The sequence below is a fragment of the Dromaius novaehollandiae genome, chromosome 6, assembly GCF_036370855.1.
Source record: "Dromaius novaehollandiae isolate bDroNov1 chromosome 6, bDroNov1.hap1, whole genome shotgun sequence".
Classification (NCBI taxonomy): domain Eukaryota; kingdom Metazoa; phylum Chordata; class Aves; order Casuariiformes; family Dromaiidae; genus Dromaius; species Dromaius novaehollandiae.
The window spans coordinates 33,351,237-33,374,489 of record NC_088103.1 but is presented as its reverse complement, the minus strand read 5'-3'; the positions used below and the strand labels follow the sequence as shown (position 1 = coordinate 33,374,489).

Genomic DNA, 23,253 nt, shown 5'->3' with positions numbered 1-23,253 from the left:
AGTTGGTGTATTTTTATTAATTAAAAAAAAAATGCTGTCATGTAACTCGGTGTTTGACGTGTGGCTTCTTTTCTCTCAACAGATGATGTCTGTTCATCCTGACTATTGTGTTTCCACACAGATATTAGACAAATTGATGGAAATAACACTAAAAAATGGTGAGTGAGTGAAGAATAGAGAACTGACCAACTAAACAAAGGCATTTTCCTTCTCTTGAGTATGGAAGGGTGATGGGGAGCAGGGAAAAGGTCTGTGAATCTGGAATAATTTCAGGTTCTTCTGTTACTTAGTGCACATATGCTAGGAGTTGGTCTTCACTGAGTATATACAAGCTGTACCTCAGGATGTGGTCTTGGCATGTGTTTGCAAAGCAGTGTGCCAGATACAGAGCCTTTTAAACACACTGTTTTTCTTGCACAGATAAAATTAACCTTAAGAGGAGCCCAGTCTGGTTGCTCAACAGTTTCCTCCCTGTCTTCTACTTTGGAAGTTACAGACATTCATTTCATAGCTTAAGGACTACAGGATGGTTTTCACATAATCATACCCAGTATGTAGTTCTGCGTAGTTTTCTTTCTGGGTATGTGGCAAAAGTGAAAAGAATCATACACCTGCACGGAAACACTTTCAAGGGTCTACTTCAGCCCACACTACTGCTCTTTGTTTCTTGTGTTTTGCCTTCCTTCATCTGTTTTCTCAGACTTCTCCAGTACCAGTTCCTTTATATGTTCTCCATGTCTTCCCTTCATTCAGATCCATCAAAAGTCACTACTTCATTTAAGCCTGCCAGTTAACTTTGTTAAAGTAATGCAGTTCACTTGAAGTACTTGATCAGGTCTATTCAAATTATTCCATGTATTTGAATCTTGTTGTGCAGTAGGACCGTGAGCTGATATGAGAGGGGATGTAGCCTCCTTTATTTTGTGCTCTGCTGGCAGTAGGCTTGTTTCTGAGTGAACAGTTCAAGTTGATCAATGAGCACTCTAAGAATTAAGGCTGGGAGAGATCTCAGCAGATCCTCGGACCTTTCCATCTCCCTCACAGCAGGATCAAATAGGCTACAGTTGCTCTTGAAAAGTTTGTCTAACCACTTTAAAACTGCCAACTGTGGAGTCACCAAACCTTTCTTAGACACACTGTTCCTGTGCCTGAGGATGCTTCCCCCCCCCCCCCCAATTGAACATTGAGATCTGAACCTATAGGGTCTTGAGTGTTACATTCCATTACATTTCTTTTTTCTTACAGACTTAAGACACCAAAATTGACGCAATTCAGAATTCTATTGACTTCTGTCATTGTTTGGAAAACACTGCATCTAGTTTCATATCACCTTGCTAGTTCTGAGAGTATCCTTTATATAGTTTGCAGACACGTTCAGATGTGAATCATGATATAGACAAGCGCTTTTTGCAATGAGCATTGTTGCTTGTTTCTGTCAAATGAGTGAATTCCATCAATTTAGCACTTCTGTTTTAGAAGCTCTGCCTGTTTCCAAATCTTATTTAGCACTACTTCCAGTCCTATTATGATAATGCCCTCTTACCTGTGCCTACGCAGAACAGTAATTTGTGTGTTCTGTTAAAAGTAAATCTTACCTCTTTGCTTACGGTACTGTCTGTGATGAAAGAGATCTATGAGGGGAAATAGGTGGAACTTAAAATAATTCACCTATTGCATAAGCAAGAGGTTCCTTTAGTTTGAAGTGGTGCGTTAAACCACTTTTTCCCTTTATGGTCCTGAAAATAATGTACCATCCAATGCTCCAACAAATCTTCTGAGATTCGAGTTAGTAGAATCGATGCGGACTGAGCATATTTGTTTCCCTTAAAAGGAACTGATGCTGAAAACTAAATTTAAAACTAATCCATTCCATGTCTTTTACTTGTAGCTTCCATCAGTGATGAACAGTCTAAACCATGGATTCCTTCACTAGCTGATGTGTCAGCTGTTTTTGTCAATATGGGTGTTGCGTTTAGATCTCTCTTTCCATTGCAGCATCTTCAGCCCAACTTTAACGAGTGTGATATTTTGTAAGTGTTTTCCTTTTGATATTTATTGCTTAGATCCAGTGAAATCTTGTGCTTAGAATGTAGAATCAGAAAGGTCTCCTCCCCCCCTTCCATCAAGCAATGCTGCTCTTTAAACTCTAAATTCAGTCTTCATAAGAGTAAATGAGCCAAAATTTAAACAGTTTCTGCCAGGTAAGGATTCAGCAAATCAGATGGGTTGTTCTTTGTCCTAAAGCTTCTTAGTGGAGATTTACAAGAATTGTTGCCTAGAAGACTGGGCAGAATTAAAAGCAATTGATTGCAAATTTTACATAGATGTCTGTGCTCTGTAACCGAGGCTGTTTCTGATTTGAAGGCACTTTAAAACACAGGGTTTTTTCTTCAGTTTAATGTAATTGAGCTACTGTGGGCTTTCTAATTGTTAATTTACTGATCGGATTAGCATCTCTTTTATCAGAAGTCACATGCAAGAAACAGCGGGTAAAAAACAGCTAAGAGGAGATCTCATCACTGCTAGTCCAGCCTTCTCCACTCTACCAGAAACCAATCTAATTAATGTGATCAAGGTGAGAAATCTCAAACTCCAGTTACTGTGCAAGCTTTTTCATTTTGCTTTTTTGTTTTTAGGTTGGTGGGTGGTTTTTTTTGTTTGTTTTTTTTGTTTTTTTTTTTTTTTTTTTTGACAGTAACCCTAGTGCCTTATTCCAGTCCTGGACATGTTTTGTGAGTAGATGCTATGCTGGGATTTCAGCTTTGCATACAGCAGAGCTTGTTGTTTCAAACTTTAGATTTGCTGTCTCTGTGACTTTGGCTTCACTCCTGACTGCACTGTTCTGTTCCCTTTTTCCTGCTGTGGCGCTCTATCAGACTCCCCTGAGTCGCTTTATTTCCTAATGTAGAAGAAACCTGTCATTTGTGTGTTCCAGCAGAAGTGGGAAGGGGAATTGATCTTGGCTGGTATGTTTTGTGCTGCTTCAGTGAGTTAGTGGAGCTCTCAGACGTGTGATCTGTGCCTGTGCAGCACAAGGTGACTGAGGTGGGAGCTCATGGAGGGCAGGTGGAGCCCTTTTGAGGAGGTGAGCTGTTAGATCTCTGACCTGTCCTGTGAGACCGTAAGTGGAGCGAGTGCTGGTCACGTTTCACAAGCTAGTTCTCCTTGCTTTTAAAGGTCTTGTGGTGAAAATACTGACTGTGTAATGAATTTCAAACTTTCTTGTGGAAGTATTTGAATCCTCCTAACATTTTTTTGGAGAGATTTCTAACTATAAAATCACTGGGTTCAGGAGAAAGCACTTTGAGCATCTCTGCTAGAGACAATACAAATCTATCTTGGTTAATTTGTGATCTCATTTACACACGCTTCCCATATATTGTGGTGTAGGTAACCCTTAGGATAATACTTGAGTGGGGAGGAAATTTTTGATGGTTGTTTTCAGTATTACCTGTGTAGCTAGGAAATCTGTTGGCAGTCTTTCATCTGGCTAGAGTAAGATTATCTGTGTAGTGGAGAAAGACCTTTCATATTTGTATAATTCCCAGGGGATATCGCCATCATTCCAAAGTATCTCTGTGCATGGTTGCCAGATGAGCCTCCAGGAGGTGGTTAAAAGAAAGGGGTGGTGGTGGTGTAAGCTGTTATTGAGAGATGGGAGGATATTTGTTACATAAGAGCATTATAAGAGCAATTTATCATTTGAAACGCATCTTACTGTGAGGGTGGAAAACTTAAGTTCTCGTACTATTTTAGTAGGGGCTAAACCAATCTCAGATTTTAATGCTGCTTTTATTTCTTTTAAAGTTTCTAGGCTTTTGTACAACAGTGTATCAAGGTGGATATACTGATCAAGAAATACTGCTGCTGCTTCTATCGCTATTTAAAATAAGCTTGGAGAAACAATTAAAGCAAATTCCTTTGATAGATTTTCAGTGCCTTTTCATAAAGCTTCTGAAAAGTATAAAAGCCTGGGATACAAAGGTAACTTCATAATTAATTTTGTAGTACTGGATATATAAAATTGCAACTTAAATTTTGAGAATTTACTACTGTTTTGAGGTTTTCATTCATAATGAACCTTTTTGGGTAAGTGGGGAGAGGTCTGAGGGATTTTTTGGGTTTTTTTTTAATGTATCGAAAATACTGCTGGAAAATATCGTATGAACAAATCGGGAGCTCTGAACGTGTATGATTTAGGATGTGGATGGGCTTACTGAGAAGGGGTTTGCCCCATGCCATTGTGCTTGCCTCCCCTGTTCTGCAAGGGAACTGTTGTGTTGAACTAACCAATAATCTTATATTTAGCAAAATTGCTGTTTGTTTGAAATGGCTCTTTGAAAGAGTAAATCAAGCGATTGCACTTGTTGCATGTCAGGAAAAAACAACCTGATCTCAACTATCTTACTGTAAAATAATAATTGGCAAGCTTCTATACAGGTGCAATGCAGAAATATCTTTATGCACATCATGTCTTATTAGCCCAATTCCTTTTAATATTTTTGCTGTGTATGTTTCTAGGGACGAGATGTGTGCTCCTTTGCAAATAAAGCAGCTGCCTGCTATACCTTTTTTTCAGTAGTTTTGGGTTTTCTTGCTTTTGTTCTCTTAAAGATGCCTGAGCTCTGCCTGGCAGTGAGTGAACTCTCTAGTCAGCACCATAACCTCCTGTGGCTGGTTCAGCTGGTCCCTAGCTGGATAATACGTGGAAGGTAATGGCACTGTAACATCAGAAATATGTAGTATCATTAACAGTTAATTTGTATAAACTCAAAGTCTGATAAGTGCAAGAGGTATTATATGGTGCTTTTTAAAAAAGTGTTTGCATTTTCTTGTGTCTTACAGATGTATGTGCAAATTTTTTCTATTGTGTATATATACCATCTTAATCAGCTCTACTGGATTATTTTACCTACAGAGTTATTTTGCATTTTAGCCTACATACCATGTGGTTTTTGGGCTGCAAACAATCTGGAATCCTATAGTAAAGGGTTTTACTCATACTTTTGCCTGAATGATCCATAAATTACATGTTGGGTGATTCATGTCTGTTGTTAAGTGTCACTGTTAAGAATTCTGCTTCTTGGAGAGGAAAATGATCTGGATCCTCAGCTCCAGGCTTGCAGGCAAGCATCTAACAGTGTTTGCCTGTGCACATGGAAAGCTGCAATGTGATAAAGATACCTATATCTTGCTAGCCATGTTACAGCTTCTATAGCACCTGTATTCAGAAAATACAATTTGTTTTAGGCAAGCTTATGTCTAGGGATGTCATGTATAGCCTCATAATGCTTTGTAAAAACGATGTGGATTTGAGACATTCTCTGGGGGGAAAAAAAACTTAAAGAAGTTTATTTTTCAGGCAAGTAAGAAGACGACTTAGCCTAGTGATAATTTCAAAGCTTCTTAATAAAAAACATATAAGAATACCCGATACCAGTGACGAGCAGGTACTGCATATATGTTGTGCGTGTGTGTGTGTGTATGTAATTTGCCCCAGAGTTTGAAGTGTGTCAGAATGGGAAGGGTGCTTGAAAGTTTAGAAAGCATATATGTAATTGTTTGTGTTTGAATGCATTTTATGTCTTAAATGGGAAAATAGGTTTACAGTATTAAGAAGCTTGAAAAATGTCAGATTAGTAACTTTTAGTTCTGATTAGTATCAAAAGTATATTTACACATATACATCACCTGCATGTTCTCCAGTTTTTAAGTGCAGTGTTATGGATGTGCCTAAACATTCATTTTGGACATTGGAAGTAGTTCTGTGCTTCTTTCTGTCTCCCTTTTGGTCTTCTGTAGAATCACTCTTTGTTTCCTTAGGGTGTTTGATGCTTTAATAAGGCAACACACAAACACTTGAATTTCTGAATAGTCAAAAACTACCTGGAGCATGAAAACCTCCATTTTAATTAGAAATCTCTTTTGTAGATGTTCTTGTCTTAGTGAACAAATAATATTGCAATGGCACTGTGTCAAACTTTCCAGTGTCAGTAGACCAGTCCAATTTCTTGAGATGTTTGTTTTATCTGTAGATGGCTCTTCTGCGTCAGTATCTGGTGTACATGAAACCTTCTAGTCTACTAAAGAGGACAAGAGAAAGATTAGAGCAGCAGAATGATGTCAATGGAGAGCACCTTCATACAGAACTAGAACAGCAGGTATATTGTTAATAACAGATTTTTGCATTCGTCTTTTTATGCATTTTCCAAAACTTTGAGAACATTTCTTTTAACTTCTGTTAATTTGTTTGAAGACAGTTCTGTACCTATAATGGCTTGCAATATTTTGTAGTTCTTTTGTTCTTCATTTGTATAGGTTAAAAATATTACCCATGTTCCATTTTGCTTATAGTCATGGAGGAAGGAAAGAAATGGTATACGACAAAGGAAGCTGTGTTAGGTTGTGTTACAGTCAGAGACGGTCAAATTTGCCATGTGGCTAAGTCACCTGGATGTTTTCAGTCCTGTCTTCCAACCATGCTATAATCACAGGACCATCTTTCCTCCCTTTTGATGTAATCAGTGGGAACTGATTGATGCCAGGCCAGACTTTCCACCTACAGGCTTCAGAATAAGTTACTTTCATGATTTTTTTTTTTCTTATAAACCCATACTAGAAGGGTAACCTGCTAAAGATTTAGTATTTCCACTCAATTGAAAATCAGGTATTAGTTTGTTTATTTGAGTCTACCAAGAAATCTCTTAGCCAATATTTTGATCTGAATGTAGATGACAGGAAAACAAAGCCAACTGGTAAATTTAGTTTTCAATAATTAAAACTACAGAAAGCTTTGTAGATAACTTAGGTAACTTTAAACAGTGTAATACTGTTTTAAAGTGTTACAAGCATTTGAATATACTGTTTCAGATTAGTTTTTTTAGGCAAATGCATAGATTTACATGTCCATTGAGTTGGCCATTGTAGGATTCCTTTAGGGACATAACATTGAATCATTCCAGAAAGCAAGGATCATGCTGTATTTAAATGTAAACAGTTATGTTTGTGCTTTGAATGCTAAAGTGCTGTTGATTTCTCTTTAGACATACTACCTGGTCTACATCCTCCTTCATCTGGTCAGTGAAGCTAGTTTCTTTGATGTTGTAAATTCTAATCAAAGGGTAAGTAACTTTGGTGGCTAGAACTTTAGATTTTAAAAGACTAATTATCATGTGTTTTTGGCCTATTTTGATAAGAGCTATCATGTGATAAAAGATCTCCAGAGGATACCTGCACTGGGGGGAACTTTTGTTCTGAGGCAAAATGAATACAGAAACCACTTTTGCATTTTTGCAGAATGGACTTTTGTCAGAACATAAGGCTTTGGATCAGAAGACATAGATTTTGTTATCTTTCTCTGAAAGTAACTGCAGATTTACTCAACATAGAAATTCTAGGAGCTCCAAAGATCCTATGGATTTTCTAATTGAGTTGAAATGTTGCAATCTAGAAGACAAACACTTTGAAAATATCTGTAAAATATGCTCAAATGCACCAACAGTTTTCTTTAAGGACATAGTGAAGTACTGTTAAGTGGTGGAGTGCAGCCATGCATCAAGTGAAGACTAAGGCTGTATGTCTTAGCTCCCTTGCACCATCTGATGTGAACATCTGTTAACTAATATCACTTGTTTAACCTTTTGGTAATCCTATTCAGATTTCTCTGGTGATCTGCAGTGAGTTGCTCGCTACAAGGTGTTTGAGTACATCTTCTGCCCTGTGGAACTGCTCTCGGCTACTAAGAAATACATGTGTCCTATGAGCTCTTTAAGACAGAGGCAAAATAGGAATGTTTGCTTATGTTTTGGGGCTTAAGCATCTCTGTTTCCTCCTCAAGTGCAAAAAGATTATTATAGAGTGTAATCTGAAACAAAAATGTCTTTGGTAAAGAAAATACATCTGTTGTGGTGGTCTGAGGTTTGTTTTTTCTACAACTGTCTTTCTGAAGGTTGTGGAGAACTTGGTAAGAAAAAGAGAAAGTGTTATCTTGGAATTTCTTATTGAAGAAAGAGCCTCTTAGTCGGTGACTTGGTAACCAAACGAAGAGAGATGCGTGGCTGAACTGGACGGTAGATGAATATTGTGTAGGCTTGGCTTTGTGTAAAAATCTATATTACTGTTTCAGTGCTGGTCCTCTGGCAATTAGATGGGTAAATTGTCATGTTTTTGAGATGCTGACAGAAGCTCAAAAGTAGAATTTTGGCGTGTTTCACTTGTTCTACAGAATGAAGCCTCTTTACAGCTGTTCAGTGAGGGATTGAAAACAGGAATTTCATGAAGAAATTCACAGGAAGTCAGAGATCTTGGGATCTGTTGTTAAGAGATTAAGAAGTTGCAAAAAAGCTTTATAAAAGTCATCAGAAAATTAGAGAGAAATGAAAGGCCAGTGCATAAACCCTGAGTATGTTTTACATGCTACTGCAGTTCCTGCGGACTGCAAAAGAAAATGAACTGTGTTATTGCTGAGAAGGTTACTTTTAGCTGTTGTAAACTCAGAACGTGTTTTATTGGAAAAAAATATTTGAATGGTACTGTGCTTGCTACTGTGCTGTGCATATCAGCAACTGATGGAAGATCTTGTGATCAGGTTTTTTTCTTTCCTTTTCCTGTTCCTTAATGTATACTTTGGAGAAAACTTTGAACAGAAGCATATAGTTTTTTAAATTGGAATATTATTTGAGAGATTTTTTTTTTTTAGTTTCAACATGAAGGATTTAAAAGGTGTACATTTTTGTCTTTGTTTAGCAACACTTACTGAAGCTTTGTGGTGCCTTAGATAAGCACATAAAATGTGATATTAGGGAAGATGCAAGGCTGTTTTATCGATCTAAGGTAAGTTTTTGTTGCTGAGATTTTTTTTCTTTAAGTGTTTGTGATTTGTGGTGTTCCCTCATCCCAGTGCTGGAAGTTCTAAGAATACCTCACAGGTTTCTTTTTCCTAGTTTCTCTGTTTGTCTTATGCCTGTATACCTACATATTTATGCACCCATTTTAATGTACTGAAAATACTCTTACTGCTAATGAGACATTGACAACTGTAATATGCTTATTTTCCTTTTAGCCCAGGCGTCTTGACTCCTAGGACCCACAAAACTGCTCCTTTTCTTTTCCTGGTAGTTGTTGATCATTGAAGGAAGTGATCTTCTGCTTTTAAGAGCAGAGGCTATATGCGGGACAGGATAAAGAGGACTGAGAAACTAGCCTGCTTCTCTTGCAAATCTGTCTGTTTTTATTTTTAAAGCAGTGAGTTAAAGTTGTGGATTTAAGCCAATGCTGCATAATGTAGTATCAGGCTTGGATAATTGCCTTTCATTTGCTTTGTGGTGTGTGGCTTACTAATAATAGTCCTAATTCTATGACTTTCATGCTTTACATGCTGCTGTAGCAAGCCACATCAGATCATTGATAAAGTGACAGACCTAAACTTTGAAAAGCCTTGGCTTTTTCGATTTTAAATCAAACATTCGCACTTATGTGCATTCTTAGCACTCAAGAAGGACTGTTTTTATTCAGCCTAATTAATAGAGCGTGGGTGTCCTTTACAAGTTAATGAATCTTGCCTTGAATTTTTGTATTGCGGTTCCCTGCCTCTTTTCTTTCTGTTGCCCTTGTGCAGGAAGGGAAAAATCCATTCTCTGCTTTTCCCCATCACTTTTTAAATTTGTGTGATAGTGCAGTAACTTCCAGAGGGCACCACTGTGCTGGTTTTTATACAGCATATGAAACAAATCTTAGTTCTGAATGGCTTGTATTAAACACCTGCTTGTAATAGGTTATGAAAAGCGCAATACTATGTATCAGGAATTCCTTTCAGAGGCAGACAGTGCTGCATAGTTGGCCTCCATGACTGCGTTTGCAGACATCTTTTCCAGTTGTGAACTGTCAGATTTCTGTAACAAACCTAACTTACCGGAGGAAGAGATGGGTGTTTAGAGACTGGAGGCTTGCATGCTGATTCTGAACACTTACATAGGAAATCATCTGCTTGTAATGTGTTTGTGTGGAAGTACATGACTTTTAAAAGTCCAAAATTCCCTGGATCTGGTAGAAATTGAGGTGGTGGTGTTCTGTGTGCCAGTTCTAAAACTGTTCCCTCCCAGTAAATGTTGTTGTCAGTGTGGGGAGGGGTTGGGTTTGGGTGCTTGCTTGCTTTCTTTAGTGGCTAAACTAATCAATCTACATTTGCAGGTGAAAGACTTGGTTGCTAGGATATATGGCAAATGGCAAGATATGATACAAAACACTCGGCCTACTCAGGTACTGTAATGAAGCCTTTTTTCCTTTTCATATTGCAGGGTGCATTTGATTCGTTCTTTAGCATTTGAAAATAGTACTGTCTTTTTTTTTTTTTTTTTTTTTTTTTTTGCTTCATAAATAGTGTGGCTGTGGAATACACTCAGGCATAGCATTCTGTTAAAATTCTTTGACTTAAGTGGAGAACAGGATTTCATCTTTATCCTTAAAAGTGATGTTTTTTGAAAATGGCTACATAACTCCTTAAAAATGCTAGTACTGAGCCAAATCAGAGCACCTGTCTCTGATTATAGTCATTAGCAAATGCTTTGGAAAGGAGTTTAAGAGTGTGGCAGGAATGCAGTGATGCACTTCCTGCTATTGTCTAGCAGTGTGAGGCTTGAAGACTACCTGAGCCCAAGGTTTTGTCTACCTTTGTATTTAACAGCCCTTGATAATCCTTTTTCTTTGAATATGTCTAATTTCGTGCACTGAAAACTCTTTTGTACTCTGTAAAGGTATGCAATAATAAGTAATTACATGAGTAGTCTTTCATAAATATTTGCCTTCATGATATCTAGCTGGCCTTGGGTGGAATAGATGGATAATCCTTACTGATATCAAGAGTTCAGAGCTGTTTCTCCAGTTGAGGGTTGATAGGTTTCTTTCTTAACGTGATCAGATTCCATCCGTGTAAGTCCTGCCCTGGAATGGAAAGCTACTTGTCTTAAAATAAAATTTTGCTGAGCTTTCTAGTAATCTAGTATGTCTTACACAAAGTTTAAAAAATGCGTATATGCTTAGTATTAATTTTGGTTAAAATTTGTATAATTAAACATTCATCTGTAAAGCATCTTAGTCATTCTCAGTAGTGAGCAAAAAAGTCGTAATTTGTAACACGGGTAAGGTTTCTTGTTATGTAGCAGGAAGGGAATTGGATGGTAGCAGCACATTGTTGCAGAAGCTACTTACCAGTTGATGAAAATGGTTAACAGTGCAATTGTTCTTAAGGTTGTTTTTTCAAAGATATTTGGGTTTGATTCACACATGGGGAAACTGGCTGTTCACTGACAAGTGTTCCCAAGTGGAGTTCTAGGGACCTGTAGCACAATAGGGTAAACAGTTGCCTGCTTTACTCTTGAGGTGTCTTTGATTTTTCTGAGATGTTTTCTATTTTGTTTTTACTCTTTAGGGAAAACTGCATGATTTCTGGGAGCCAGATTTGTGAAACCTTGCCTAGTTCAGGGAAAATAGCAGAGAAATTGAACAAGGATCTTTTCTGAAGCCAAGGAAGATGTAGAATGAATGGAGCTACGCCTTGGTTGGAACAGAGGAAATCAGATACCTGAATTAAAACATCCCTTTCTATAGCCCTGACTGAATGAATTAGTCAATAATTTTATCACATTGAAAGCTGAGGGAAGTTTTCTCATTTGGTTTCTATTGGCAATCACCAGTACATAAGGTCTTCAAAAATGTCTTGTTTTCTTGCCTATATGCACCTGTAAGTATTGGTTCAGCATGACTAGGAAAGAACTGCCGTATAAAATGAAACATGATTTCTGAAACAGTATTAGGTCTCTCCTGTTGCGAGCAGGTGAGGAAATAGTTCAGAATTGGGCTGAATAATGGAGTTACCTGCACATGTTCATCTACAAAGCAGAACTGGCATGACCATACAGCATCTCTAAACACTGCAAAACACAGCAGTTGTGTGTGAGCAAGTGACTGCTCTCTTCTTTGCTTGCGGGTGGAAGCAGAGCTGAACAGTGCCTGTGCCCCAACAGGTAGTTAATTGGATGATGCTTTGCTCCATGGCTGTGGTTTATCAGGTAATGGAACAGAATTTTTCATTACAGCGATGCATTCATTTTAACTTTCGCATCTTCAGGCATTGGTTTGTTTTTATTCAATCCAATGCAGATTTGTGAAGATGAGCATTTGGCCTGTATATGTAAAAATAACTGTGAAAGCCATATGAGGTCTGAAATCCTTTATGCCAAGTGTTGTCACATATACGATGTGTGCTCAAAGCTCCCAGAGCTGTTTGTGGAATGATCAAAGGAAAACGTGGACTCTTTGTGCTTTCTGTGCAAATGCCATCATTTAAATCTTACACTGTTTTGTCTGTAGGATGTGTGTATATATGAACAATAAGTTAAGGTATTGGATAGAAGCACCAACTGGGATTCCCTTAAAAAGTGAGATTTTTAATAATAGCTACATGTGCATTTTATAATACTGTTTCCTTTTAATTTTTGTAGATTACTCTGTCTTGTTTTGTATGATAGACTTACTACAACTTTTCAAAATGAAAAGGTAAAATAAGGTTCAAATAAAAAAAAAAAACACCAAATCTAAATATGTACATTATATATAAAGGAACTGCTATAGAATAGACACAGGGAAGGTATTTTATTTCCAAACTTACATTAAATGTTTTGTCTTTCATTTCAAGTGTTAGTGAATTAGCCTAAAACCGCAGCATCTCTGTACCCTTCACAGGATAATCAGCTTATCTTTGTTAGAACAAGACTTATGCTGATGGCAATATTCAGGAAGAAGGACAACCCCCCCCTTTTTTTTTTTATCTCAACATGTCATTTAAGAATTGGAAGAATCTACCTCAGAGGGTATCTTTAGCCATAGAACTGCTTTAGGCTTAAAAAAAAAAAAATATATATTACTTGGTGTTGTATAGCGATGGCAATGCCATCCTCTGCTCTGTCTGTCTTTGATAATGTATCAGCCTCCTCCCTGGTAGCAGTTGGTTACTGTGTGAATATATTGTATGAAATTTTATTAATGTTTATATTCTTCTCACTAACATTGTATAAAGTTTAAAACAGTACAGAATGTTTACTGTATCTAATGTATATGTATTTTCTTACTATGTAAAGCTGAAGTTACTGTCCTGTACATTTTGGGGAAGGAAAGGGGTGGGGTTTAGATGAACAGCTTTTGTATTGCAGTTCAAAGCACACTGAAACTGCTGTTTTCTTTCCAAACTAAATCACCACTTTGACATTTTTTTATTTAATAGACCAATGAAAAAAAAATAGACATGCTTTTCTAATTAAATGTCTCTGCATAAAATGGGCATGCATCAGCTTCTAGTTCACAAAAAATGGCTGCAGGTCCTGTTTCAGTCATACTGTGGTCATTGTAGTTCTTAGGTTCGCAGCTCTTTAGCTTACTATAAATGGAGAAAAAGTCTTGAAGTAATTCCTAGCTCAGACAGTTCTATGTTTTCCTGCTTAATGCCTCTGTATATATTCTGGCATTTTCCCTCTCTCTCCTGCTCCCAGTTGCTCTGAACTCTCTTCCATCCATTTTGTAGCTGACTAGTAATTCCCAGGTGTTGAAGTCTGGATCCTGATTCCACTGGAGCCCATCAGTATCTTTACAGAGATGATCCCAAAGCGTTGCTGCAAAGTCTTGCAAGGGACTGCTGAGCTGAGTACTGCTTCAGGATTCCTGGAAATGAAATAGCAAACTTGTTGCTGTTGTGTTTTGCTGGCTCATTTACTGGCTCCCAGCCAGAAGTTACATGTATTGAAAAGGCTGATTGCACAGTAAATGTCTTAACTACTTTGGTTGTCTTCAGATAAGCATTTTGCACTGAGGTTTATCTTTTTGATATTATGCTAGCTGTATTAAGAGCCATGTTATCTCATTTCATGTGCAATTAGGTGCACTTTATTGCAGTAATCACAGTCCAGAAATTAAAGGCTAACTATAAAATATACATTTATGGTCTTTGTGTTTTTTTTTTTTTTTTTTTTTTTTTTTTTTTTTTTGTGACAAGCTTCTGTGTGACTTTTTAAGTTGAAGAAACCTGCCAGCAAAATTGTTTGCACATCTCTTATTCTCACTGTTGCCCTTGTGGAACTGAGTAATAGATGGGGTTTTCAGAAGTGATTAATGACTTGCAGGTAGGTCTGGCTGCAGGTCAATAGGACATGTGTGCTTCATTGATGTAGTGGTTGCAGGGATTCTCTGAAGTCCCCAAAGCTGATAGCTGAGCCGAGAATCTCATTGGGAAGTGCAGATGACCCAAAAGTGTGCCGTTCTTGCTGGCAGAGTAGCTGGTAAAATTGCTCCAGGATAGGATTTTAGAAGTAGTGCAAAAAGACCCTCTTTAGTAATGATGGATGGACGGTGCAGTGTTAATTATATGACACAAACAAGCCAGCTCTGACTTCATCAAAGGTGCCTGTGCTTAGCATCGTCTAGCTGCCACCTCTGGATCTTCAGAGATGCCCTAGCCCAGGGATGGACGCTAGGCGCATGGACTGAGAGGGAGACTGCACTGTGCCTTGGAGATTCAAGCAAATGCCTGCAGGTGGTTGTGTGCCACAGGGGATTCTTTGGCTGGCCCCATCACTGGCAGGAGCATTCAGGCTATTAACACCGGTCATGTATGTTGGGTTTTCTTCTCCTTTCCTTCTCCTTTCCCAGAGAGGGGAACTGTGTATGTAGATGCTGTATAGTATCCCTGGTAGTTTTTCTTTTCAGCTGGCTTTTTAGCATCTGCATAACTTTCTTTTCCACTGGAGGAAGCAGATCAGAAAGGGTGCTGCTGGAGTTGACCCTCCTATTTTTTCTGGGAGCTCTTTCCATGATCTTATGAGCTCTTAAACTTCTTTTTCTTGCCCAAATATTCCCCATGGAAAACACCCACTTGTGCCTGAGGAACAGCTATTGGCACTGAAATATTAGTGTTTGTTTCAGTGTCCTGGAAAAGAGGAAAGAGTCTTGGGCTGAGAAGCCAGTCTGGAGAGCAGAGAACAGGTTTGATGAGCTCATGGGAGTCTACAGAGCTGAGGAGAGGCACTGTGGGATCCTGACTTAATTAAAGCTTCCAGAGAGCTGTGCAGTTGCGTACCTTGCCCTTGTTGAACACAGCGTGTGGATGAAGGAGCTGCCCAGAGAGGTCAGACAATCATTAATGGATTTAGCATGTTCCCTGAGGTTTGTGTTATCTGAACACTATCCATGAGGCTCAAAATAACTCCCCCCACCCCCATCGTCCCCTGGGGTGTGAAATACCTTGATGTTTTGCCTTGTGGATGCTTTGCCAGCTTAACTGATGGGGCCCAGTTTTATCTTGATATTGAAGAGGACTTTCAGTGCTGTAGGGTAACGTGGGCTGCTGATGGGAAGGTTGCTGGAGAAGGTGAATTCCTAGAAGGGTGGCTGCTGCTTGCAGATTCACTCTTTAATTTTGTCTAAGTTCTGCTTCTTTCAGGCAATGTTCCTTCATCTTTGTGCTAAGGAAGTTGAGAGGGAATGCTTAATCTTGTATCAAAGGTAGCACTGGGTGGTGAGAGACAGGCAAAACACTCCTATCTTCCTCTTTTAGTATTTTGGTCTGGGTGCTGACAGCTCTTCCCCATACTTGTATTTGCAAGCTGGGTGCTGGAGCTGCCTTTCAGAATTTATTTTCGTGTGATGTTTAAGCAGGATTTGGATGTGTTGTACCTTTCTGAATGCCTCCCCTACCACTGCATGGTAAACTGCTAGTGCTGTTTCTTTGGCTTTACTGTTCCCTCCTCCCCCCAGTTTCATGCAAGTGTTAAGTAATAGGGGAGGGGATGGTAACTCAAAGTGTTCCCTTGATGGTCTTCAGAGCTGCTTAATCTTTGCCATCAGCTTGGGGGGAGGCCTAAAGCTTTTTAAAGCAAGTTTGACCCATATGGTACAGAGCGGGGAGAGCTGCTGGCCACAGGATATGGGGTCATTTTCAAACACCCTTTTCCTAGTGTTTTCCTTCGGGTTTTCGTTCACTGCTGCAGCCGCTTGAGTTTGGGTGAGTGATGTTACTTCTGTGCTTCAGAGAAAAGCAGGGTAAATGGCTTTTTGCTGCTTTTGTATTACTGGGTGAGAGTCCTTCACTAGAGTAGCAAGTGCTGTGAACTGTAGCTTGGCTTAAAGGCTGGAAGGCATTGCAGCTTGGTCTCCGGCTCTCTTTCCTCAAATCCTACTTAGAGATTAAAGGAATGGCTCTCACAGCCTATGCAGTAGCGGGAGGTCCATTTCCATTCCGGCCTGACCACCAGACAGTGGTTAGAATAAAAATAATAGCATAAAGTTGTCAGGCTTGGTGGTGGGGAGGGGATGGCTAGGCACTAAGTTTCCTGTTATAGTCACACTCCAGGCTTTTGTAAAGGCAGTGTAAATCGTGCAGGGCAGCTGTGGGCTCTTCAGACAGCATCATTCAGGCTCTTGCATAGATCCATTGATTTGCATGCTTGGAAACTGTGAATCTGTATACTTTGCCTTAACCCAAGCTGTGGGGAAAGGCCTGGCAGATGAGAGCTGCTTAGCAGCTGCTGCACTGTATCTCGCTCCTCGTACACGTTTGATGAACGTTTCCTGCCTCCCCTGTGTACTAACCTGTTTTTTCAGTATTTGGGCTCCAGCGCTGTTGTGATGGAGTTTGCACAGCACAACGTGCTTTTCATTCCAGTTGATCTTCTCCTGTAGCCCATTTTTCTCTTGCCCTCATTCTGTTTCCTCCTGCAGCACAAGTGCAGTTTGCTGAGAAACTGTGTCAGCTGTCCTCATAATTACGAGCTTGGCAGGCATGAGCATGGCAGTCATCTTGGAGATGACACTTCTAGTTTGGAACTGACAGTAACCTCGGATGCTGCAGCATGTATTTGCTGCTGGGGATACGGGCTCTCCTCTCCTGCTGAGCCGGGCAGTGTTCTCATGCAGGTGGACCCACGAGGCGCCCGTAAGTATCCTTAAGTACGCCAGCTGGGGTATTTCAGCTGTCTGTATCCTGTTGAAAAGTGGTTTGAGGCATGGTTAAAGCGCAGACTATATCGCAGAGGCAGGTTTATTCCTTTGGGAGGGAACCTGTGTGTGTCGGGGGTGGGGGGGGGTGGGGGGGGGGATGTGAGTAAAGCAAATTGCAGTCGCCTAAGTAGGCTAGGTCTCTTCAGCCTGGAAGTAGATAATAAGTGTAACGTGAGGGAGGAAGATGGAAAGCTGTAAAATCAAATGGCCTGAAAAAGGGTAAATAGTAGTTATTCAGTGCTGCTCTGTAATTTGACTTCAGACTGTCTAGTTCTTTTATTAGCAGGAAGGCTCGAGGCAAACAAAAGGAGACAGCAGAGCGGTGGACCTTGCCTCAGGAAGCTGTGGATGCTAAAAGCTTAAAGGGTTAGAAAGTATTTGATGGCAGAAAAATCCATCAAGGTCTACAAAATACAAAGTGTTGTCAACAGAAGGTTTCAAACTGCAGATCCCTGGGGGATGAGAGAACGTGCTGGGGAGGCATCCCCACACATTTGTCCTGTTATCATACCCCTCCAAGATGCTGGGCTTTTGGTCAGATGCGGTGGGCTGCCTTTATATTTTAAATTGGCTGTTGAGGCCTTTCATGTCATGTGATCCCTCACAGTTCCCAGACTCACCATCATGTTCATGATTGTCTCCCTCCTTCCGTTCCTGAGACAGAACTTACTCTTGAAGGTGTTGCACGCAAGCCCTTGGTCAGAGGAACCTGGTGAGGTGTATGGGATCAAATGCTATGTGTCACTGAGGAAAACCCAGGGAGTTTTTTGATCTTTAATGACACTGTAAGAGAGACTGAAAAACAATAAGAAGCCTTATGGTTCAGGATTTCCAGCAGAACTCAATAAAACCCAAAGAAACACCAAAAAAGAACTTCTTCCTCTCCCCTCCCCCCCATCGGTCAGATGTTTTTGTCTGTTGGAGAAGTGAAAATAAGGGCACGTGAGGAGTTTTGGTTTCTTTTTTTAATTCTTCTTCTGTTGTACCTTAAGAGCAAAACTCAGTGTTTTCTCTCTGTGGTTGCTGTGTCTGATGTGCCTCTTGGGGCAACCTCACCCTGCTCCAGCTAAGAGTGTGGCTTTTGTCAATGCAGACAAAAGGGAGTTAAATATGCTTGGAAGATGATGACTCGCTGTGTGTCTCTCACTGGCTTTGCATTATCAGATAATTTTTGGCAATCAATGTCATTATTTGCTGAAAGGATTTAAGGAACGCTATCAAGGTTGACTGTTTGCTAGTTTTCAGAGATGATCCAATTGGTTCTTGAAGGTCCTTTTCCAATCTTTGAGTCCTGTGATGTTTTCCTGCCCTGCTGTCCTTCAGAGAGAGGAGGATGGCAGGAAAGGACTTGTGTTTTGCAGCTGCGGTTTAATGGACGACGCATAAATCTGTGAGCGTCAGATTTACAATGATTTCCCTGCTGTTCTTTTGCCCAGGATCCCCTGGACAAGTCATTAAGCCTATCTGTGCTGTGGTTATTCTGGCTTGTTTATAGGCGAGATAAACTTACTGCTCTTGCTCCATTTTAGTCCTGTGTTCCTAAGTAGACATGTCACACAAGCCCTGTCCACAAATAACTGTTCACATGTATTTAAATGGTATTGAAGTATATGGTGGAATAAAGGGAGTATTGTTCCTGCTTTGTGCTGTGGTTGCTAATGGTACTTTACACACTGATATGACCTACAAAGCTTGTTGTTTCCTGCCTGCGGTGCTACAGTGTTCTTCTTACCTTGAGGGTCAGAAACGACAGGAATAAATGATCATAACGGGTGTCTTGCAAACGTCTGCACCCTCGCCTTGGCAGCGTCCTTGCAAAGGAGCAGCTTAGTGACGTTGCTGGAGCAGGCACGGGGGGACGCGATGTACTCGTCTGGTCATGAGAAGTGAACAGCCTTCACATGAGATCAATTTATCAGTATTCATATTTCACACTTTCCCTGAAGCATATAAATGCAGCTGTGGCTGGGAAGGAGGGTTGGCCTGGGGCCGACCATGCAGCTGCATGCACACGGCGAAATGGCCCAGGAAAGCACAGCAGAGGAGGCTGGCACGAGCCTGCTCCCAGGGTGTGAACCAAGACAGGTCAACCTCCGTGCAGGGCTGACGCCAGACCCTTCCTCTTAAGGGCTGTCCAAAAGGGATGTGCGGGAGTCTGCACAGAGCTGCACTTTTCTGACTGATGAAGAACTGAGTCACCCTTTTGGGGTAGCAGTGGCTGGCTCCAGACAGCCTAGGTTTTTGTGAGGTAATGCATAGGTTATTAACCCAGCCCTGGCATTTGGTGTGCTGGCTTTGCACTGCCCTTTTTAATAGCTCCCTCTTTTTCTTTTTAATAAAGGTAAAATAGCTGTATGGATATGTAGAAACATGAATCAAAGAAATTCAGCTGACTCTTAAAGGTGCTATTTATAAAGTCTCCTAATAGGAGATGTGCTAAAATACCAGGATGTGAACGCAGCCTGGTGTAAAAACACAGAAGGACAAAAACTGGTTGCAAGGCATCTTACCACAGCTTCCCAAAATCCAGTTATGTAGGGGGCAGAAAAATCAAGCTTCAGAGTACATTAACCGCTTTGAAAGGTACTAGGAGAAGGTACCAGCAAGAGGCAAAGCAATTGCTAAAGGCTGCAGAGAAATTTCATTGACTTCTAAGTTTGGAGCAAGGTTGAGTACCCACAGAAATGAGCAGAAGAGTTGCATAATATCACCTAAAGCACCGGGCATTCGAACTGCTATGTGTAACTATATCCCATCAATAATCTCCTTACAGAGCAGACTTGAGAGGAGCCTTGGGCACATGGTGCTTTTGGTGGGTTGACCCAGAGGTTAAGGGAAAAGGTTCCAAAGGCCGACTCCAGTCTCCATCACGGGGAAGCAAAAATTACCACTTAATGAATGCTGGGCTGCTTTTGGGACACAAGCTGATAGATCTGTTGTTAGGAGGGAGACGTTTCCATGGCAAAAACATCATCCTAAATGGCATTGCAACTCAGCAGAGATGCGCGGTGGCCCTGGGGACCATATTCCTCGTCCATTTGGATCCTTGCAGATCCAGGTGGGAGCACGATGTCCGGGTGCATTCGGGAAGTTCGCGGAGCTGCTCCCCGGGCAATGCCCGTGCTGCAGCGTGAGGGCTGCATTGCCAATGTGGTCTGCTCAGCGTTTTTCCAGCCATCCGACTTTGAAGAAAACTAAAACAAAAGACAAGATTGAAATTGCTCATTTTGTCTCTGCAGGCAAATACTTGCTTTGAGCATCGTTGTCACTCAGGCTAAATTACTTTTAAGTGTTTTTAACGATTGGTACATTTTTCAGCTGCTTTTTCCACCGCACCCTGCTGGGGGACAGTCCGTCTGCAAAGACCAAGGACTGATATCGCGGCAGTTATTCCTGACGTTCATTTGGCTGTATTATTTGATATGTAATTCCCTGCAGTAGAGATGTTTCAGTGAAATTACACATAGCAGCTCTTTTTCTTTGCACAAAGGAGTGTGTTTCCGAATGTGGCTGGGGGACTCTAACGGCATAGATCAGTAGGAGGTTAGGGATGCGGGGGGGGGAAGCCATGAGATTGAGGCGACAGTCCAAATTCTGTCTCTATTAAGGTTGACATTACCATAGGGCTGGAGGGATTTCAAGGCTTAATTTGTTAGCTCTACCTTTTATTTCACAGGAGACTTGTAATGCGTGGCACGGATATCTGTGACTTGCAAAATGCTCCCAGTGGGGACCCCGTTCGCAGCATCGACCATGCAGGTCTCCCAGATTCCCCTTTCTAGAGGCAGGCGCAGAGTTCGCATTCGTTTCTGCAGGCAGCTTTTAAGTCCCTCTCCTTCACCATCTCCGGGTTTGGAAGGATGTGGATGTATTTTTAAAACCTCGCTCATAAATTTTGGAAGCTCCCCCTCTTCCCGCACGCCCTTGCTCCTATCAAAGTGTCAGAGCTGCAGAGATACCATTAAGGGTGATGTGTGCGCTCGGCTTTGGTTGCCAACAGCCTGCCGGTGCTCGCAGGGTTATTTACTGTGTCGCTTATGTTGTTTCTCCTTAAATAGTGTCGATGGCAGCGTCTTGGTGCCTGTGCCTGGGAACGAGCACTTCAGAGGGCGGTGCATGCCGAATCCTGCTTTTGGCTGGAAGGGCTGCAAAGAGGTTGCGCGGGTCTCGGGAGGCAGGAATTTCCTGCTCCGCCAGAGCCGCCCGTGGCCCTGCTTCTCCTTCCATCCCGTCTCTTCCCCCCAGTTTTTGATGTTGGGTCGCCGGTCCTGTCCCCATGCTGCCTCCCACGCTGCTGCCCGCCGCGGGCGGCCTGACTCAGGGCCGCGCGCTGTGTCCGTCCAGCTGGTCCTGGCAGCTTCACCCCGCGACGGAGCCAGGCGTCGCTCCTCAGGCGGCCTCAGCTGCGGTGTCCGCAGCCACTTCCCCGAGAAGCATCCCGCATCGGCCTGCCCCGGCCGTCCCGCCAGCCGCGCGCGGCTCCCCTTGCCTGTGGGGGAGCCAAGGCCGGGGAAGCGCTGTCCACGGGCTCCCGCGCATCTCCTGCAGCAGCTGCGGGAACAAATCGGAGGCTGCTGTGACTCCGCTGCTGCTTTCCTGAGCAAATCCGTGCTGGCACCGCGGCTCTTGTCACCTGGCAGCCTTCGTCTACAGATTGCCCTGGGCAAAACATCCCAATTTCCACTCCCAAACAGCAGGGACACACAGCAGCTGATCCATTGGGAAATTGGGGCAGTAGCTCTACGGAGCGGGGGGAAAAGTCCCGTCTCCAAAAGAAAGCAAGCCCTGAGTGCACCCCGCAGCCGCGGCGGCGAGGCCTTGCTCCGCCACCGGCTCCTGGCCTGCCCCTGCCTTTTTCATCTCGTTACAACTTTCTCAGGCAAATTCTGCCACTGTGATTTTCCTTGCTGGCTCTTGGCCCAAAGAAACAGTGGATTGGAAAGTTTGCTCGAAGGGAAAAGGATCCCAAGCCTTTAATGCTCTGTGCCCGCTGGAATATTTTTCCCGAGGTTAATTCGAGGAGCGTCACGCTTGGCTTGATTTGTCCACAGCACTCGCAAGAAATGAGCCCAGTTTGACAAGCTCGTGCTTGGCTGCTGGGAGGCGCTGCGCGCTGCTGCCCGGCTCGAGGCATCGCCCGGCAGCTTTGCTGCTCTGAACGCAGCGCTGCCGAGTCCAAAGCCTGGTCCTTGCGTGAGCCTGTCCCCTCCGGCAGAAGAACCGCCGAGCCCCCGGCGTGGTGCTGCTCTGGCTCGTGACGCAGGGCTGCTTTGCAGCCGCGGTTTGGAGGGATGGATGGGATGGAAAGGACGCACTGGTGACCCAGAGAGGTGGGTGGCCTCGGTTATCCCGGCAAAACAAGGGATTCTGCCCTGCTCTGGTGGCCTGGGTGCCCCACGGGAGCCAGCCCCGCATCCAGGAGGAATGCGGCTCCTCGTGTCTTTCCCAGTCGGATCGTGCCCCCCTGCCAGCCGCGCGTGCTGCCAGTCGAGGGACTCCCTAATTACACAGCCAGCTTATTTCCAATTTAATGCTGGCGGTTATTCGATCCCGCTAAGCTGCTTATTTGTTTGTATTTATGCCACCGCGATGCATAATTAAAACCCTTTCCCGGGCAGAGCTATTCCCCAGCAGCGGGAGCAGGGGCGTGCGGGAGCGCCCAGGTCCGAGGCTGTGTCGTGATGGCTCACGTCATCCAGGCTGGGATGGGGGACGTGGTACTGAGCGAAACGTGGGAGCCATGCCTGGATTCAGCCCCGCTAGCCGGCATCAGTGAGCTGCAGTGAGCTGCAGGCCTTTCCGCTCGGCAGCGCTGCTCTGCAGGACGGGAGACGCTTGGCGCAGGAAGAGCGACCGGGCTCGCTTTGTCTCCCTCCCACTAAATAAATAATAATTTTATTTATTATAAATAAAAGCAAAGGCCTGGTCTTTCAGCTAGTGGGGCCCTAAATTCCTGCAGATAATCTCACAGGGGCAGCAGCGCAAGCGGAGGCTCTGGAGATAGATGCGTTTTCAGCTGCCGCTGACTTGTGTTAGTTAATTAAAGCCTCACAAGTTCGGGCCTGTAAACACGCGGTGTCGGATGCAGCGGGCTCCGGCAGCTCCTCGCCAGCACCAGCGCAGCCCCGCGCCGCACTCAGCCCCCAGCCGTGCGGGAGGCCAGCGGCTGCCTCGGCTGCCCGGACCTGGCAGGCAGCACTGCACATCACGGCA

At 42.6% G+C, this 23,253-nt stretch overlaps 1 protein-coding gene across 8 annotated transcripts in view; it reads left to right on the top strand.

Annotated features, from left to right (window-relative positions):
* SLF2 (SMC5-SMC6 complex localization factor 2) overlaps window positions 1-13,981 on the top strand; it is a 31,361-nt gene extending 17,380 nt beyond the window's left edge. For 3 of the 8 annotated variants that reach the window (XM_026102863.2, XM_026102862.2, XM_064514162.1), the window contains exons 10-20: window positions 83-158; window positions 1,889-2,030; window positions 2,467-2,575; window positions 3,808-3,984; window positions 4,615-4,712; window positions 5,363-5,450; window positions 6,036-6,161; window positions 7,044-7,121; window positions 8,746-8,832; window positions 10,189-10,257; window positions 11,426-13,981. In XM_026102863.2, the coding sequence (XP_025958648.2) occupies window positions 83-158; window positions 1,889-2,030; window positions 2,467-2,575; window positions 3,808-3,984; window positions 4,615-4,712; window positions 5,363-5,450; window positions 6,036-6,161; window positions 7,044-7,121; window positions 8,746-8,832; window positions 10,189-10,257; window positions 11,426-11,461 (1,086 nt within the window). In that variant the 3' untranslated portion in view covers window positions 11,462-13,981. Of the gene's footprint in view, window positions 1-82; window positions 159-1,888; window positions 2,031-2,466; window positions 2,576-2,938; window positions 3,232-3,807; window positions 3,985-4,614; window positions 4,713-5,362; window positions 5,451-6,035; window positions 6,162-7,043; window positions 7,122-7,948; window positions 8,833-10,188; window positions 10,258-11,425 lie in introns of those variants that run through there. The other 5 variants (XR_010389747.1, XR_010389748.1, XM_064514161.1 and 2 more) reach the window with 5 other exon arrangements.
* The last annotated feature ends 9,272 nt before the right edge of the window (window positions 13,982-23,253 follow it).